Here is a 16,665-nt window from a genome sequence, read left to right on the forward strand (position 1 = left end):
AAAATGACTTACATATTACTGGAAAATTTCATTCTCTGGAGTAGTATTATTTCAGCTGCTATTACCTAGAACTGTGAAAAAGCTCTAGTGGTGACTTTATTAAGAACTACTCTGGGACAATGGAAACTCCTGGAGAAAAATTCAGTTTTTGAAACAGTTCACCCTTTTTGGAATTAATTTTAAGAATCATGAAAGTTTAAAAACAATTAAACAAACACTTCTGCAGGCGTTTTTGGAGAGGAGGAAGGAAGGAGTGTAAGGATGATGTGGGCCCTAAGACTGGGGGTAGAGGGTGGAATTCACCATCATGCTTTGCCTGTAAATTACTTCTGTTTCAATTCCATGCCACTGGGCATGTGAGCAATTGCTCATCAGATGGAGCTGAAACACTGCATGTCATTCCTGAGAGTGCAAGGTTATACTGAAACCATGGGGTAAAAAGAAGCGACATTTAAAAATCCTTAAGGATGCCTGTGGTAGAACCTATGTATAGCACTGCATGACTGCGCAGAAGTAACTGACAAGCATAGGGAAAAGCTGACTTGCACAAAAGTCACTGGCTCTGTATATAATACTGCAAAAGTGCTTGAATTCTCCTCTGTGCCTGAAAGCTGGTGTTTTTACCTACTGGCAGCAAGTGGGTTTGTTAGTCTCACCTTATCATCATGGTATGTTTCTAAGCTGGCCCTCAAGTTTCAGAATACTATGAGCAGATGGTGGTGTTTCTCAAAGAGGAGATTCATCCACAGTCAAAGTCTCACAAAGCTGATCTTTTGTTAATTCATCAGGCTACATCAGTTTTATTTAAAATGTTTATTTCTCTTATGATCATGAGGAAGAGTTGCACAGTAGTTTTAAAAAGGGAAACTCGCATGTTCAGACACTAATGATTTTTGCCCCAACCAGATTCAGATACAGAGTCCATACACTGCTTTTAGAAACTTTTGGTTGGGTCCCTGCACATTTAGGCACATTTTCACTTATGCTTTGACTTTTCCAGACACTTAATCTAGGAAAACTTAAATGCTGCAGAGTTGCTTTAAAATAATAAGGAATGCAAAAAGAACAGTTTAGTGCATTTATGTAGCACAAGTAACTCCAATACAAACCATTCAATTTCAAATGTCATCAGTTCCAAAATTTAATAAACAAAAGTAGTTTAACACACAATATACAAGTGCTCAGTGAATGCACCTGAAGGAAGTTTATCTGGTTCTTAAATAGAATCAAACAAACAGCTGTAAACTTAACTGGAGCTTCAGACTGTAACTGGACCACAGTCATTTTCAGGGAAGGCGACAGTCTTTCTAGGTTCTTGAAAGTCTGAAAGTTTACAATGGATACCAGATCAATTAGCATATAGAACTTTTAAATGAAAGAAATGCATATATAATAGAATACTCCTAAAGTAATTTGCTATTTGTGCAGATAGTCCTGAGTTAGCTGTATGTTCTGTAACAGTCCAAGAAAAGATTGCTTCAGTTGGTTCTGTTACACAGCCTCTCTTGTACAGTGCTATGAAAAAGAAATTGCTCAATAATTTTGAAATTGAAATTTCTTGAGCAGTTTCCTTGAAAAGATAAGTTCCTGAAGTAATCCTGCTCTTCTCATAAATAACATCTTAACTGTAACTTTTTATAAACCACAGACTGAGTAAAGGTGTTGTGTGAATTACGTTTCTTGAAAGGCAATTCTTACCTGCCTTAAAAATTGGGTATGCTTTTACAGTTTGTGTGCCACAAGGGGGAGATGTGGTTCTGGCACTTAAGATTTTCCACTGACCTGACTCCTTAATCCAGCAAAAACAGTAGCTCCTTTTGGCTGGATGAGTTGAGTTGAACTGATGCTGCCAACTTACAAAGCACTACAGCTGGCCAAATTAAGCAAAAGGTGTGCACAGCCAAAAGCTTGGAGCAGAAGGAAGCATGATGTCCTTGTTTTAGCAAGTGAGGAATTTTAACTCTTTTAGCTTTACACTAGATGGAAAAACTAAAATTGAATGGATTGCCAAGCTTTAAAATTTGGCAATGCTGTAAGATGAATGGTAAAATAACTACTTTATGTAGTTGAACCAAAGTTCCATACATCCAAACGATTAATTTTGGACCGAGACCAAACACAGCAACTTTCCATTAGAAACAGAATTTTAAAAAGGGGAGAGGAACCAAGTTACTGCAAGTTCTACCACAAGTCAGTCTAATGATTTGCAGATGTGGTTTTGTTGTAGTTGAACAGATGCTACACTACATTTTTGTATACTCACCCTCTGTCAAATCTACCCAGCTGTCTTCTGTATCAGGTAAAGGAACTGAAATTCCCATTGCTTTCCGGATTCCATATGTACTGACAATATCCCCTGGAGTCACTTGTTGTGCAAGTTCTTTCAGGTTATTGGTTACTCTCTCAGCTAGAAAAGATAAGTGGATATATTTATATGCTATATATAGACACGAAATCACTGAAATGAGCCCTTCACCCTGTACAGTTTAGCGATTTAAGTACAAATGGAACTGCGTTAAATAATGTTTCTGCAACAGAAGAGTTTTGTTGTACTGTGTGCAATCATGCAAGATATACAGGGAACCATAAAAGAGATGGTCAAGAAGAACAGGAGGAATGAAACAGCTGCTGACCAAGGCTTGCTGCCATGAAGAAACAGAGCAAATTAAAGAGTATGCTAATGATGCTTGGGTCACACTAATACAGCAGCTGGGAGAGATCTGCTGGCACCCACATAGCAGCAGTGTTAGTAATGCCTGGCTTTCAGGATTCAGCATTTAGTTTTGTATATGAACTAGAGAGACTGTTCTTGTTGCTACAAATGTGGTTTTCCTTCCAGAAGGAAGCTGTAAGTACTTAAACTTTTTAAGAAAGGTAATATTTGATCTGGTTGAGACTCGGTATAATACCAACTTGGTAATATTTCTCCAATAATGGGGAATTTTCACACTGAGGTGGTTATTTTAGACTACATATGCTGTAGTTGATATTGCATAAGTTAGTTTTACTTGCAAAACAGATACCCTCTGCACACAGTCTATCTTAGAAGGCTGCCATTAATGCGGGCTGTGTAACTGACCTGTGAGACAAGAAGCTTTGCTCAAATAATTAAAGAATGTATGACTGGTATTAATTGGTATAATACAATAGACTGATAACTAGATCAAACCTGGAATAAAGCCAGCCTTACAATAAGAACTTGGTAATACTTAAGCAACTCCTGTTCAAAGACACTGTAAGAATCATGGAGTTAGAGGCGTTTGGCTGTCATCTGCCCCATGGCATAGAGAAAGCTCCCAGTCAGTTCTAGGGAAATTTATTAATAAAGACAAAATACTTTACTGTTCAAAACTTTCATCTGGCTTTACATTAAAAAAAAAAAGTAAATAAATCTTCTAGGCCTAACAGGGCATGTCTTGTGCACTGTAACTGTTAAACTTTTGTTTTTCTTGGAGTTGATACAAGTTGGGACTTGATCGATTCTGCAAGAGTGATCAGAAAGAGTGTATTTACCCAAGTGCATCTCCCTGTAAGATGGACCCAGAAGACAAATCATATTAGGGGGTGGTTTTGTACTTAGTCGTTCGTTCTGAGCATCCTGGAGTTCTCTCAGAAGCTTTGTTGTTTCATCAAGTTTCCTCTGGAAGATTTCAGCCTCTGTTTAATGAAGAACAAAAAGTCCTAACTAGTAAGAGAGTATATTTACTTACGTTATGATATAAAATATTGTACGGCTGACTATGCAAAGGGATTGAGAAATTGAAACAGGTACAGACATACCAGAAGTGCAATTACCAAGAAAACTCACCCTCAGACTCAAACTCTTCTATAGGCATGCCAAAGTTTGTAACTGCTTTTAGTGCTGTAAGTCTGTCATTACTAGTAGAGTCCAGCCTGGCACCAATATCGATTTCCATAATCTAAAAAAAATAAAATAAAGCAGCAAGTAATAATTTAGATAATATTTACACCAGCCTTGAAGCAACAAAATTGTCTGGGGAAAATCAGAACACAAAGTTAGTTAAAATTAGTCTGCTCCACAAAAATGTGAACGTATAGAGGGAAAGGTGAAAAGACACCCTGTAAAACTTTTACTGTTCTACAGTTACTCAGTTTACTATTCCATTTCATACTCAAACAGAAAATGGCATCTGCCAAAACCACTGGGGGTGTGCACAAATGATACAGTAACTTAAGACCAGCATCCCAGTAAAAAAAATAATTCCCTGAGCTCACCTAAAAGAGAATTTATCTAAGATCTGAGGCCAAAATTCAAAACCAACCTGGGAACTGGGTGCAGGTGAAGGCTTCAGGAGGGCAGTCCTTTCCCTAGAACTAGTGCTATGCTTTTTCTAACTGAACAAAGTTCGCGTGGAATGATTTGAGAAATATATTGTATACCTATAGGGGCACAAGGTATTTGAGAAACTTCTCAAAGATAGCTATGTATCGTGTGATATTTAACGCTTATATTACAAGTTCCTGTTAAACCAAACCAGATTAATATAGGAATAAAACAACTGTAGCTGCCAACCAGAAGATCTAACACATAGTTAAATAATAGCAAACAAAAATATATAAGCATTTTCTTCTAGTTCTCTTGACATACAGTCTCATTTAAGACTTAACTTTTTGGAGATTCTTACTCTCCAAATGCCTACAAAACAGCATGCCGCTGTCACGAGTCATAATGTGTATTTACAGCTTGTCAAAGTCTCAGTGTAGCTGCATAGGCCTTACAGTTGTAGGCAGTTTTATAACTGTGGTTAGAGTAGTTAGTTGATACAGAAAAATTTTACCTTTACATCTTTTATTGCATTGCTTCTTTCATGTGGGCCTTCAGCTTCCTCCAATGGCTGAATAGAGAAAGGATTTTTAAAGAATACATTAAAATGAATCTTTTCTTTAAGGTCAAAGTAAAACCTTACAAAATGCAGTATTTTTAAAGCGAGGTAAATATACAATGTCATAATGAGCTTTCTCTGTAAAGCAAGTTACAAAGTAGCTATTTTTTAGAGGGCTTTCTTCAGATATTAACGTTTGCTAAAATACATTTTTACAGCACACATTTTATTGCTTTTTGCAAAGTCCACATGCTTTTCCCCAGTGATGTCACATCACAGGTTATTTACTGGGAGGCAGAAAGAAAAGGGAGGTTGATTATTAGAGGCCGAAATGTATTCTGTTTCTATACATAATGTATTTCTCTCAATACTTGCAACAGTAGTGGTTGAACCCTATAAGTCAGTGTCATTATTGAGTACTAGAAAAGAGCTAAACTAGTAATGCTAAGCAAAGGTCTGAACTGGGGCTAAAGGTTGATCTTTGATCCATGAACTATTTCTACTATTAATTTAGCTAATACTTGACCCATTAGTAAAAGGCTATGATCTGTTTATTGCAACAGTTTACACTGATGTGAAACTCAGATCAAGACTTTTAGTTAACAGGAACTGTCTTGTGGAGATTCTAAACTAATTATTGGATTGTCAATTAAGATCGTCAAATCAGCCCCTTTAATTTCAGTCATGTTTGGCACATACAGGTACTGAAATCTCCTATGAATTTGAAGGGTAGCTCTTTAGTATTTTTACATAGCACATATTTGAGTTTAAAAGCACTGCGCCAAGTAAAGGGAAAAAGTAGTTACTAATTCTCCTGAACTAAACAGTAGCTGCTAGGAATGTGATAAACTTCCCATGGCAACAAGAAAACCCATCCACGATCACCTCATTTCTAAACAACTGCTTATTGATATTTTCTTACTTAAATGGAACAGGAGCTAGTGCTAATGGGAGTGGGAGAGCAGACAGAGAAAGAATGTGTGACTCTGTCTCTATCTACAATATTTTGTTAATTTTCACGTTTCACTATTCACATCAGAATAATCCCTTTCCAGAAAATCCATCCACTGGAAACAAAGATCAGTGTTCACTTTCAAATTTTACCAATTAAAAGGGTGCCCATCAATAGGAGCAGCAACATCTTTTTCTAGCTTTATAGCTGGTGTGCTAAAACCAAAGACCAGACAGTACACAAATCCACTCTTACCATTTCTAGTTCTCTGAGAGCTCTAGAATGTCCTCCTTTAGTTAGAACATCAAGCAAACTATCAGCCATTAAGAAAGGATAATCTTGTGATTTCGTCAAAAAGTCATGAATACTAAAAAATCAAAAGATAGTTAAGGTAACTACTTTCAAACCAGACATTCAATGGAAAAAAGTTAAAGTCAAACTAATATGTACAGCATGGAAAACACAAAAAGTAGCACAGAATTTGATCTAAATGGCTTGCTTTAGTTTAATCATCCACGCCTTTTATAGCTGAGGAACCCAGATTCCTAACAAAAACTGAAAAACTAGGAAAAGTATACTGCCTCAGGCAGCTGCATTGAACTGAAAGCAAACTTGCACAGCCCCTTAACATTTGCACTGTACTTAAGTATTGCCACATTTCATATGAATTTATACCACTGCGTATTCTATTTTTGAGATTCTCATAAAACAAAAGGACTTTAACTCTGAAGTTTCTATAAACAATAATAAAAACAATGAGAATTAATTATTTTTACTGTAGTAAATAATACAAAAATCAAGCAGTGTACACACTATTTAAGAATTAAATTGGGAATCGCTACCTCTGGACTTAGCTCTCCCACTATGACTATAGTAGTTTGCTCAGTATTTGACATTAACAAAGATGTGTCTCACTCAATGCAGTAATTAAGTTCATTAACGCTAAAAAAATCCAGTCTGTATAAACATTTGTACCACTCAACATTTTTCTGGCTTTGAACACAAGTCTTTCAGAGTTAGTCATAAATATACTTAAATTTTAGACTGTGTTCCTATGTATCGGTAACATCAAAATCCTTCAATCTTGGCTAATTTCACTTTACAGGCAAATCCTCTTATAAAACAAACAAACAAACAAAACCCAATAGGTTATAAAGAAAGTAGTGACATCATTCAACAGTAAAGACATAGCCCATAACTGCTCCTGTACATGAAAGCTGTAATATGCACCCTACTTGATGGATTACCTGAAAGATCCTTGATTAGAGTCTTCCCCATACGTTGAATAGATTAAGTCAGAATCTTCTTTGCTTATGTTGGCAAATGTAGAATCATATGTTGGAGCATAGGAACTATAGGGTCCGTAATTCAAGTATGTCACTAATGAGTAATGACAGTACTAATTACTACCTCTGATATGCATGTATCAGATAAAAATGAGAAGGGGTTGTAAAACAGTCCCCCAAAAGAAACTTTTAGGAACATATTTCTTATGGCGAAAACAAACTTTCACAGAATACCACCTGTTCACACTGTTACATCTTTTAGTAACAACTATATCATGCATTTTTATTTACAAATGTTTTATTAACAATACTGTGTGCCTTAATGCAATATGAAAATTCAGTTTGGTGCCAGTAACAGTTCTCAGGCTCCCCACTATGCTGTTTCAAAGCTAGCAAAAACCTTTACCTATCTGGTATAGTTTGTCTTCTCAATATAGATGAACATTTTATTACATGTGCCTCCCCTTCTGTATGTGTAAATTAAGCTAGACTTTGTGATATGTTGTTTAGTTGTGTGATAGATACATACAATAATGTGCTTTATCATTAAAAAAACCAGTTCCAAACTATTTGTGTGCTAGTAATGAGATCAACATATTTTGTTTATATAAGGAGGATTTATATTTAAAAAAAAAAAATCAGCACTTACCTGGAGTAACCTTGTTTCTTTTATCTTCTTTGAACCCTTGTAACGTATTAACTCCCGACTGAAGTCTTCCTGCTGTCATACCCAGCTTTACAGGGCAGTAACCTGGTTCTACAATGGGATATTTCAAAATACAGAAATAATGAAGGCGTAGTTAAGTGACATAGGAAGATGTCCAAACTCATTTAATAATACTCGTAGCCAGAAACTTCAGAATAAACAGGATACAACTCTCAAAGTGAGTTTTCCTCTCCAAATGCTTCACACTGAAGACTGTGTGTAGTCTTAAACATGAATCCGGACCAAGTAAGTGGTAATACTAATTAAGTATAGAAGATTCAACCTAAATGTTACGTTTTCACTATCAGTCCTCTTCCTTCCTGTCCTCCCCTAACAGAGGCTGCATCATTAAAGAGGATCCGATTCTTAACATGAAAGACCACACTTTATTTATTCTTTCTGATGTTTCCTACTGCACAAATAGGGGAAGGGGGAATTCAAGTTTTCAGCTTGGTTTCTGTCTCTTCTAGACCTAGTCAGTTCAGCTCTGTAATGAGCTGGCAGTTAGTTAGTCAAGCACCTGCATTCTTTTAGGTAGTGGCCCTACACAGATGGCACTGACATGACAAAATGATCTGGGACTCAGACAGTTCCCAGTGGCCAATTCTGGAACATCTGTGACCTTCTGGGTCAGCAGACACTGCACTCTGTATGTGGACCAGACTTAAAAGGAGTCCAAGAATTAAATGTGCCCAAGCATAGGGCAGGTAGTCTCTTCTCCAATGGCAATCTTGCAGCTCCCACAAACAGCTGACACAGAAAAGGAGAAGCAACAGCTACTGAGGGCTCCTTCCAGCTGCTCCTAACAACAGCCACAATTGGTCCCCCTCTATGTGCTCCCTCAGCTGCAGCTTTTTAAATTCAGATCTTTATCAGACTGTAAAGAAGCATTCAGTTCTTGGCCAGCATTTGCTGCTCTGCCCCAGCAAATAAGCAGCAGACCAGGTAGGTGGAAGTGGGTTGTTACCTGAACCATGCCAACTTACCTCCCGCAGTAAGGTCAACCGGATTAAGAAGGCCCAGAGTTGTTGTACCATCTGGTTTTCTTCTTTCAAATTCACACTGAAATAAGATCAGACTATTTTAATTTACATATTAGTTGAAATTCATGGTCCTTAGACTAATAAAAACAACAAGTGAAACTGTCTTTTCCATAGGAATTGGAAAGGGATTTGGAAAGATCAGTCACAAGTGAGTGCTGCTCTAACTTCTTTATTTTCACTAGGTAACTTTATTATGGTATAGGCACAAGGAATTAAGAAATTATATAAATATTAATGTTTCTGTAGAGGCTAAGAGATAAAATATGTAATTCATGCAGAAAATTAAATGGACCCAGTATTACCAAACTGGGTTCCTTCTCCAGTGACATTAATAACCTTTGATCAGATGTGTGGCTGTTTCAGAACTACGGGGTTTTTTTGCAGGTCAGAGTTGGCGTATTTTCTTGATGTTCCTGATATTCATCCTTTTCTACTACTTTATCTAAAATTCCTGAAAATTTAAGCTGAACTTGCTCTGCTGATGAAATTCAGCATGCATTCAACTGATACACTTTTTTTTTAACCGTACGATGTTACACAGATGATCAGTCGTGTAAAATTATGTAAACTGTAGTAAAAGCATACCTTGAGTTTCAACTGACTTAAGATGCTAAGTAAGCCTGGTTTATGAAAAAGTGAAAGGAGTTACCAAATCCACAAGGATTTACCTGACTGTTTGCAAGTCGTCTTGTTAACTTTCCACCAGATTCTCTAACAATACGATCAATCTGCTCTTGTTCCCTTTCCAAGCTATTGTTTCGTAATTTGTCTTCAAGTAGATCTTTGTCCTTCCTGTGAATAAAACCCACACAACTTAGTAACTAGCTTTAACAGACACCAATTGGCTAAACATCACAAAAGGATACAGTGATGAAACTGTTTTTGCCAACTATGCAAACTGTTTTAGCAGACAAAACAACTAACACAAAAGCGGCATGTAATATGACTGTATTTAATATAGCTGGTGAAAATAGGTGACAAAGATTCGTATCAGCAAATGCTTTTTTATGTTAGTAACTGTAAAGGTCTCTGTGTTCAGCTTACTTCAGCCATACTAATGTCCTACTTTAGCATTTTGCCAGATTTTACATCATCACTTCAACAAAACTAACAAAGGTATTTTTGGTAAAATAAAATATTAGATACTCTGAATTTTACTATCTATATTTTCAAATCTGTGAAAATAAAGTCACCAGTATTTCAGAACATTGAAAGGGGTATTTCTAGATTTTAAAAGATATTTCAGGAAGCATACATTCTGTAACTATGCATTTACATGTTCCAAATACAACTACTATGCCAACCCCCCCCCCCCCAAAAGTACTTGACATAGGCTATATAGTTATTTGTACCAAAATGTTTAAAAGATCGCATTTGCAAGCTTTCTCCAAAACAATACTACTTATGTGAAATAGACACTAAAATAGAAAATAATTGAAGCAATGGAGTTGATGAGCAGCACAGGGTTACCTACATTAAAAAAATGGTGGTATCATAAAATATTCTAAACTTAGTTATTTTTGGTATATGAGGACTCTTTATATAAATGTTGCTCCTTTGAGATGAAGTCTTAGTCTATATGCAGTACCAGAAGAGAGAAACCCACAACCGCTCTTTGGTCCCTAAAAATCATCTTGTTTCAGTTGCATTTAAAGGGTGTACCCTATAATTCTTATTGGGACAATACTTCACTTTTTGTGTTCTTTGCTAGGTGTTTTGAACGCTTTGGTGTCACCATCCACAGGTTCTCCTTTGTCTTTGCCAGGACCATTTTCATCTTCCACAGTTTGCTGCAGTTCCATCTTGTCCTTCTGCTTCCTTGTCTTCTGCAGGTCAGCCATGAATTCTATACTTTGTTTCAGGCTCTGAATTCTCTCCTAAAAAACACCAGAATCCTTTTATTTGCTAACTGAGTTAATCTTTTTGTAACCTACCCACAGAGGATGATTTCATTTCAGTTCTTTCATAAACTAGCAAGTATAATGGCAGCTTAGAAAATTAAATATTAAATGCAAATGCTTCTTCAATAACTGATCTGGTAGCAGTACTAAAGCATAAGCCTTAAAACAATGTACTATTTAAATTGCAATATGCAACCATTTGACAAACGTTAAGCAAGTTTTTATTAATTTTCATGAGATTCCTGTAAGAAAAGTGGAATGAAAGAGGGATCAAAAAGGAAGAAGCATATTTTTTAGTATTTTGGTTTGTATTTTCTATTACCTGGCTAAGTATCTTCATCCCTGAGTGCAGCAGTTTTTTTGCAGCTTTGTAGTAAATGGTGTCTGGTTTGTTGTAAATCATTGCGTTAGTACACATCAGTTTGAAGTTATCCTGTACAGACATTAATAATTTTGGAATGAAAGAATTTTATAGTATACTGTATTAAAATCCTTGTTGCAAATGCAGTGTCTTGAGCTTTAATTAAAAATTTAAACAGAAATAAGTATGTAAATTAGGTTCAAGTCTCAAAACTAGCACCCCAATAAACATCCTGAAAGTATTCTTAAGTGTTCAGTATTCTTTGTAGTTTTTAAAGTTTTAATGGAAGCCCTCTTAGCTAAAATTACCACCTCCCTGACCAATCAGCAGTCATTAAAACAAAGGGAAGCAACTTAAAAAAGACAATAAAGCTAACTTTAAAAACAGAAAAGCTGCTATTCAAAGTCAAATCATTATAAGGAATATGCCAAAGTTTCCATTACAATGAAGAAAAGAAATGTATGCTTGTTTGAAGATCATTTCTTGAATGACTGAGCTAGAAACTTCACTTCTATACTCACTGCAGAGCCTCTACAGGTAGGTATGTTTTATCACATTCTCAGCTATTTACAAAGACAAAAAAGTTAAAATTAAAAACTAACCAGAAACAGCTGAAACAACAGGGAATATTCTTCTTAAGTTTTGGAGCTCTAAAGAAGAATGTGCAAGAAAATACAACCAACACTATTTACTAACATCTGCCTAAGTTCAACTGTTAATTACACACAAATTACACTTGTCGGGTCTTCATCTAGCCCAGTAAAGAACTAGAGAATATTTCTGCTGAAGAAAACAAGACAAAACAAGCCCCCGCACCTTTTGAAAGCTTTAGGGGCCTTCAAAACAGGCCCTCGAATCCACTAGACACACTACAGCACAGGGTTAAGCAGTTGCTGCCAACAGGACTGAGCTCATCTTGCCTTCACTAGTTGTGGATCTACATGACTAGATAAGCCTGGCTAGCACAAAGGTGACAGGAGGCAAGTGACGAAGTAGTAACAGACAGGCAAAGCCAATAAATTCACCAGACTCCTTGAGAGGCAATACCTCAAAAAAAGAAAAAAAAGAAAAAAAAAAAAAAAAGAGAGAGAGCAGTCTGACAGAAATGCTAACATTTTTATTCTTCCGTAAAGATCTAAAATGACATGCTAAAGGACAAACTGACAGGTTCTATTTAATCATGCATAAAACCTGAAACCATCCACATCTTTGAGATGCATTATTTACAAACTAGAAGTGTTTTTTCTTTCACTTCCAGAACTTACTCGCTCACAAAAATTCAACAAGAAACATTTCTTCAGGCAGAAGTCGTGGTTCTTTTGGCATCTTCATATTCTCATAAAATACTAGAGTTCAAGTCAATTCAGCATAATACATCGCTGTAGTCAAAATTAAATTTACAGAATTACCTTTAATTCTTCTATGGACTGGTACCCATTGTTCTTGATCTTCTCTTTCATGGTACTAAAATCCATTGGGTTTTTAATGATCATGGAATAGCCAGGGGCAATAAAGTCAGTCACAGGAAATGAAAAGAAAGAACTTGGATCCTTTCTGTTAAGAAACAAAAGGACAGTTTTTTATGTTTTGACTTATAACAAAGAACATATTGAGGTTGGAATTAAATAGAAAGGAAAGGACTAAGCTGAAAAGGAATCAAAAACATAAAGCTGGAAATGGCGTGTGTCAGCATAATCTTTCACATCTTTCACTTTTGAAGGTTGAAAAGATCCCCTATGCAAACCCACATACCAAAAAAGTGCTACAAACATATTTTAGAAGTTAATTCTACATTTTGATAACTACCTATGTTCCCAAGAAGATTAAAAAAAAAAAGAAAGCTTTTTTTTTTTTTAGGTTTTGGCTTTTCGAAAAGTGGTTTTATATTATAATTAAGTCATTGAAAAATAAAGGGAACAAATGTCATAAGAATGTATACTTGTCATTCACTGCTTACTCTGAAATTAACAGAAGGGAAAGCTTGTTGCTAAAACTTGTGATAGAATGTGTATATGTATGATTATGTTAATTTTCAGATTATATAATCTTAATAGTTTTTTTTATGTTAAAATTTCCTAAGACTTTCGGTGATCTCTGACATACACTGATGTTCCTGGGTGCTTCTAATAGCATTAAAATCAAATACAGTTGGTTGATATCTTCTCCTTAGGATCAGTCTTACTTGATAAGCTGGCAGGAATCTCTCCTCTAGAACCATTGTTTTTTTGCTTTTCACTAAACTCTGTAGCAAGTGACTGGCCTCCTACACCAGTGCTGATACTACACACACTGGTGAAACCCTTGGCATTTCAGGCCTTTTTCCTGAGGCTTACTGGTGACTTAAGGATTTCTACTCCCAGTTGCCAAGTTACCACAGAACAGTGAAAAGCATTTTGCTACACATACTGCAGAAGCACATAGTGCAGATATTCTCCAAAACCCGTGGAACACTTGCACAATAGCTTCCAACTGAGACAGGATTCAAAACCAAAAGTGGTTGCTGCTTTCTGTGTGCATGGAAAGGTAGCCAAAACAAACACACACACTTTTTGTTATATTTCTTGAAACTGACACCAAGGTCTTGAAAATTTAAGGTTAAGAAAGAACTCGCAAACAAAGTTTCAAGCTTAATCTGGTGAGGCAGGTAAAGGAAAAGATCTTTCAACCACTCTCGTACAAGACAAAGATATTCTTAAGGTCAAGAAAGAGTATCTTAAACCACACACTACTTGAAAGAACTGCAAGTTCTGCAAATCTGATTGTTATAATCAACAGATAAAAAATTTGGTTAATAAGACAGTAAGAGAACATGGTTTAAGTTTTCAAGTGCATACTTCCTTTTTATAGTAAATAATGCTAAAAATAGGAGAACTCAAGGTAAAAGAAATTCTGGCAAGTTCATTCCAAACTCTTGTGCCTCTGTGAAAAAAGGTTCTTATAAAGAAAGCATCACATTATTGGAAAATTGTCCTGTTTTTGACAGTTTTTTAGAAGTACTTTAAATTTGAAACTGGAGGTGTTTACAAGAAGCCTAAGCTGAGGAGAAGTTATAAGTATGCATTCTTAAACTAGTACTTAAATTCCTAAAACAGTCCTGTTAGCAATATATTTAGCAATAATATTTTCACTCAGCTTTTTATACGCCTCTTCCCTTAATGTATGTTACTTTTATTTCATAACTCTGAAAGCCTGTAGCACAGACATTTACCTCTGCAGCTGTCTCATGAGTTGATTCAGAGCTTCCTGAAGTGGTGTCTGCTCCACCTCTAGACCAAAAAGAAGTGGGGGGAGAAAGGGTGTGAGACAGAACCGACCGCAAGAGGTACTAAACTTCCAAGATATTAGAAACCAACTAAACAAAATTGAGGCAACTTGAGAATTCATCATAAATGAAAAGAATACAGTGGCAAAACCCACAACACATATAGGGGATCTACTTTTCTCATTGGCCTTACTTGACATTCTGCTCACTCTGACATAGGTACCAGATACCCCTCTGCAAAAGAAGTATACAGTACATAATTTCAAATTTTTATATGAGATGGGGGAAAAAGACTGAGATGGAAAAAAATGTCAAGTCACTTGCTATAGAAACAAAGAACAATAAAATGTGAGTCAATTAAAGAAAAAACTGCAATTAGCAAAAGAAATTCCTCTCTTTTTTTCCCCCCCCTACCTTCCTGTTTTGATAAAGTACTTGTCAATGATTTCTCTGGTGGCAGTTCCAATCTGACGGGGGTCTGACATTTCATTTCCTGTTCTCCATCACTATCTGCATGGTCTCGATCTCGTTTCTTTTTATCCTCCTAGAAAGAGACAGATTGTTACAGAAACTTAGAGAACCTGCAAAACCAGCGTTATTACTGTACATAATGCTCTCTGGATTTTTCAAAACCACCTCACACAGTTTAAAAAAAAAAAAAAAAAATTGTAAGTCTTTTAAAACCTTGTATTCTTTGTGTACTGTCTCCATCTGCTGGACAATAAAGTAATTCAGCTATACAATACAATGTATCACAGAATTATTTTTTTTAAAAAAGTGACAGACAACCACTTATAGCATGATAGGAATGACTCTGTACTATTTTCTGCACAGAGCATTGTCTCCAGCAAAGCCCCTAAGATGATTTTTGAAGGTTTTGGAAAAACTAGTAAGAAATAGGAAATTTAAAATTAGAGGTACCCATAATGCTTCAAATAAATGTGTTACAATTACTTACCACGTTAAGAACTCTGAGAGGGAAATACTTTTTTTTCTTTTTAATTACGAACTTGTAAAGTCTTCATTCTGTTTTGCATAGATGGATTCATATAGAGACAGAATTCCCCCCCCTTTAAGATTTCTGTCTCTTATACTCGCCAACATTTTTTGAAAGATGAGAGATTTCAGATGACTTCACTCACCTTTTTCTAATAAAAGTACCTGCAGAAAAGGAATCAGCGAAACGAATATACTGAGTTTGACTGTATTCCAGTTTAAGGATACAAGTTACAGTCATACCTGCTCACCTTTTGACGTGAACACTAGAGAAAGCGGAAGCACTTTTTTTTTTTGCCAAAGTGCACTAGCATGAATACATACCTTAACTTTTCTCTTTCTTTTCTCCTTTTCTTCTCCAGGAACTTGTTTTTCCCCCTTCTTTCTCTTTTTCCTCTTCCTATCCTTGTGTTTTTCATGCTCAGATTTGTCTTCGTATAGGCTAGAATCAAGCCCTGCATTTCCCGTGGAGAGTTCAGCAACTTCACTTCCTCCAACTTTCAGCACCAGCTTCAGCGGCTTTTCTACGTACTCTTAAAAGAGCAGAGAAGCAAGCCGCGTGAGCACCGCAGAAAACAAGCTCTCATGCTCGCCCCGAGCAACGCCGCAGCAGCTCTCCGCCGCCCCGGCCTCCTTCCGAAGGCTCCGGCTGAGCCAGATCTCCCCTCCTGCCCGGACCCGGCCGCTGCCGCTGCTTCTGCTTCTCCCCCCGCACCGGCAGCGCAGCGGCCGGGCCGAACCCCGACGCCGAGCCCCAGCCTCCCCGCCCCGGCCCTCCGGCGGCACGAAGGCCGCTCTCCCCACCCCCCTTCCCCACACGCCCTCAGCTTCACCCGCAAGTTTTCAAACCGCCCCGGAGGGTGGGCCCGGCCGGGCCGCGGCGGGCCGGGCAGCAGCGAGGGCCGAGAGCCCGAGCCCGCTTTGCGGCCTTCCTGCCCACCCACCCTCGTAGGGGTGCTTGTCCGACTTGTGCTTCTTGTGCTTCTTCCCCATAGCGGCGGCGGCGGCAGCCCGCCCGGGTAGGCCGCGCTGTTGTCGCGGAGACCAGCCCCGCCGACGAGCGGCGCCGGGCGCACCCGGGAGGAGGCGGAGGGCGGGCGCGGCTTCGCGGCGCCCCCTGGCGGGCCGGAGGTACGGCGAGCGGCGCTGCAGTCGGCGCAGGCGCAGAGGCGGCCGCCGGTTGGCTTGGCCGGGGAAGCTGCGTCCCGGTGGTGGGAGCTGCGCTTTGGTCTGCTCTGCTCCGCTCCGCGGCGGTGAGCAGGGAGGTCAGGCGGTTTTCTGTTGTGAGCAGCCCTCTCGGGCGGCTCGGCCCTG

At 37.8% G+C, this 16,665-nt stretch overlaps 1 protein-coding gene across 1 annotated transcript; it reads right to left on the reverse strand.

The window, feature by feature from the left end:
• Window positions 1-1,064: 1,064 nt before the first annotated feature.
• BRD7 (bromodomain containing 7) lies at window positions 1,065-16,444 on the reverse strand. Its single transcript, XM_052795395.1, has 17 exons — window positions 16,296-16,444; window positions 15,676-15,884; window positions 14,770-14,899; window positions 14,302-14,359; window positions 12,503-12,647; window positions 11,055-11,165; window positions 10,524-10,708; window positions 9,500-9,623; window positions 8,775-8,850; window positions 7,732-7,839; window positions 7,044-7,176; window positions 6,052-6,163; window positions 4,800-4,856; window positions 3,809-3,920; window positions 3,514-3,657; window positions 2,264-2,407; window positions 1,065-1,323 (listed from the first exon to the last, which is right to left on the reverse strand). Exons 1-17 carry the CDS (start codon window positions 16,342-16,344, stop codon window positions 1,259-1,261), a joined length of 1,962 nt encoding a protein of 653 aa, XP_052651355.1. The 5' UTR covers window positions 16,345-16,444; the 3' UTR covers window positions 1,065-1,258.
• Window positions 16,445-16,665: the final 221 nt, after the last annotated feature.

This window comes from Harpia harpyja, chromosome 9 (assembly GCF_026419915.1).
Source record: "Harpia harpyja isolate bHarHar1 chromosome 9, bHarHar1 primary haplotype, whole genome shotgun sequence".
NCBI lineage: Eukaryota > Metazoa > Chordata > Aves > Accipitriformes > Accipitridae > Harpia > Harpia harpyja.

Bases quoted from the DNA above. Each gene is read 5' to 3' on its own strand.
- BRD7 (XM_052795395.1), bottom strand. From the start codon at position 16,344: ATGGGGAAGAAGCACAAGAAGCACAAGTCGGACAAGCACCCCTACGAG. The intron at 14,900-15,675 runs GTATGTATTCAT...GTCTCTTTCTAG, and splicing joins AAAGAAAGAGAAAAGTTAAG to GAGGATAAAAAGAAACGAGA. The intron at 4,857-6,051 runs GTAAGAGTGGAT...TTCTCTATTCAG, and splicing joins CTCTCAGAGAACTAGAAATG to CCATTGGAGGAAGCTGAAGG.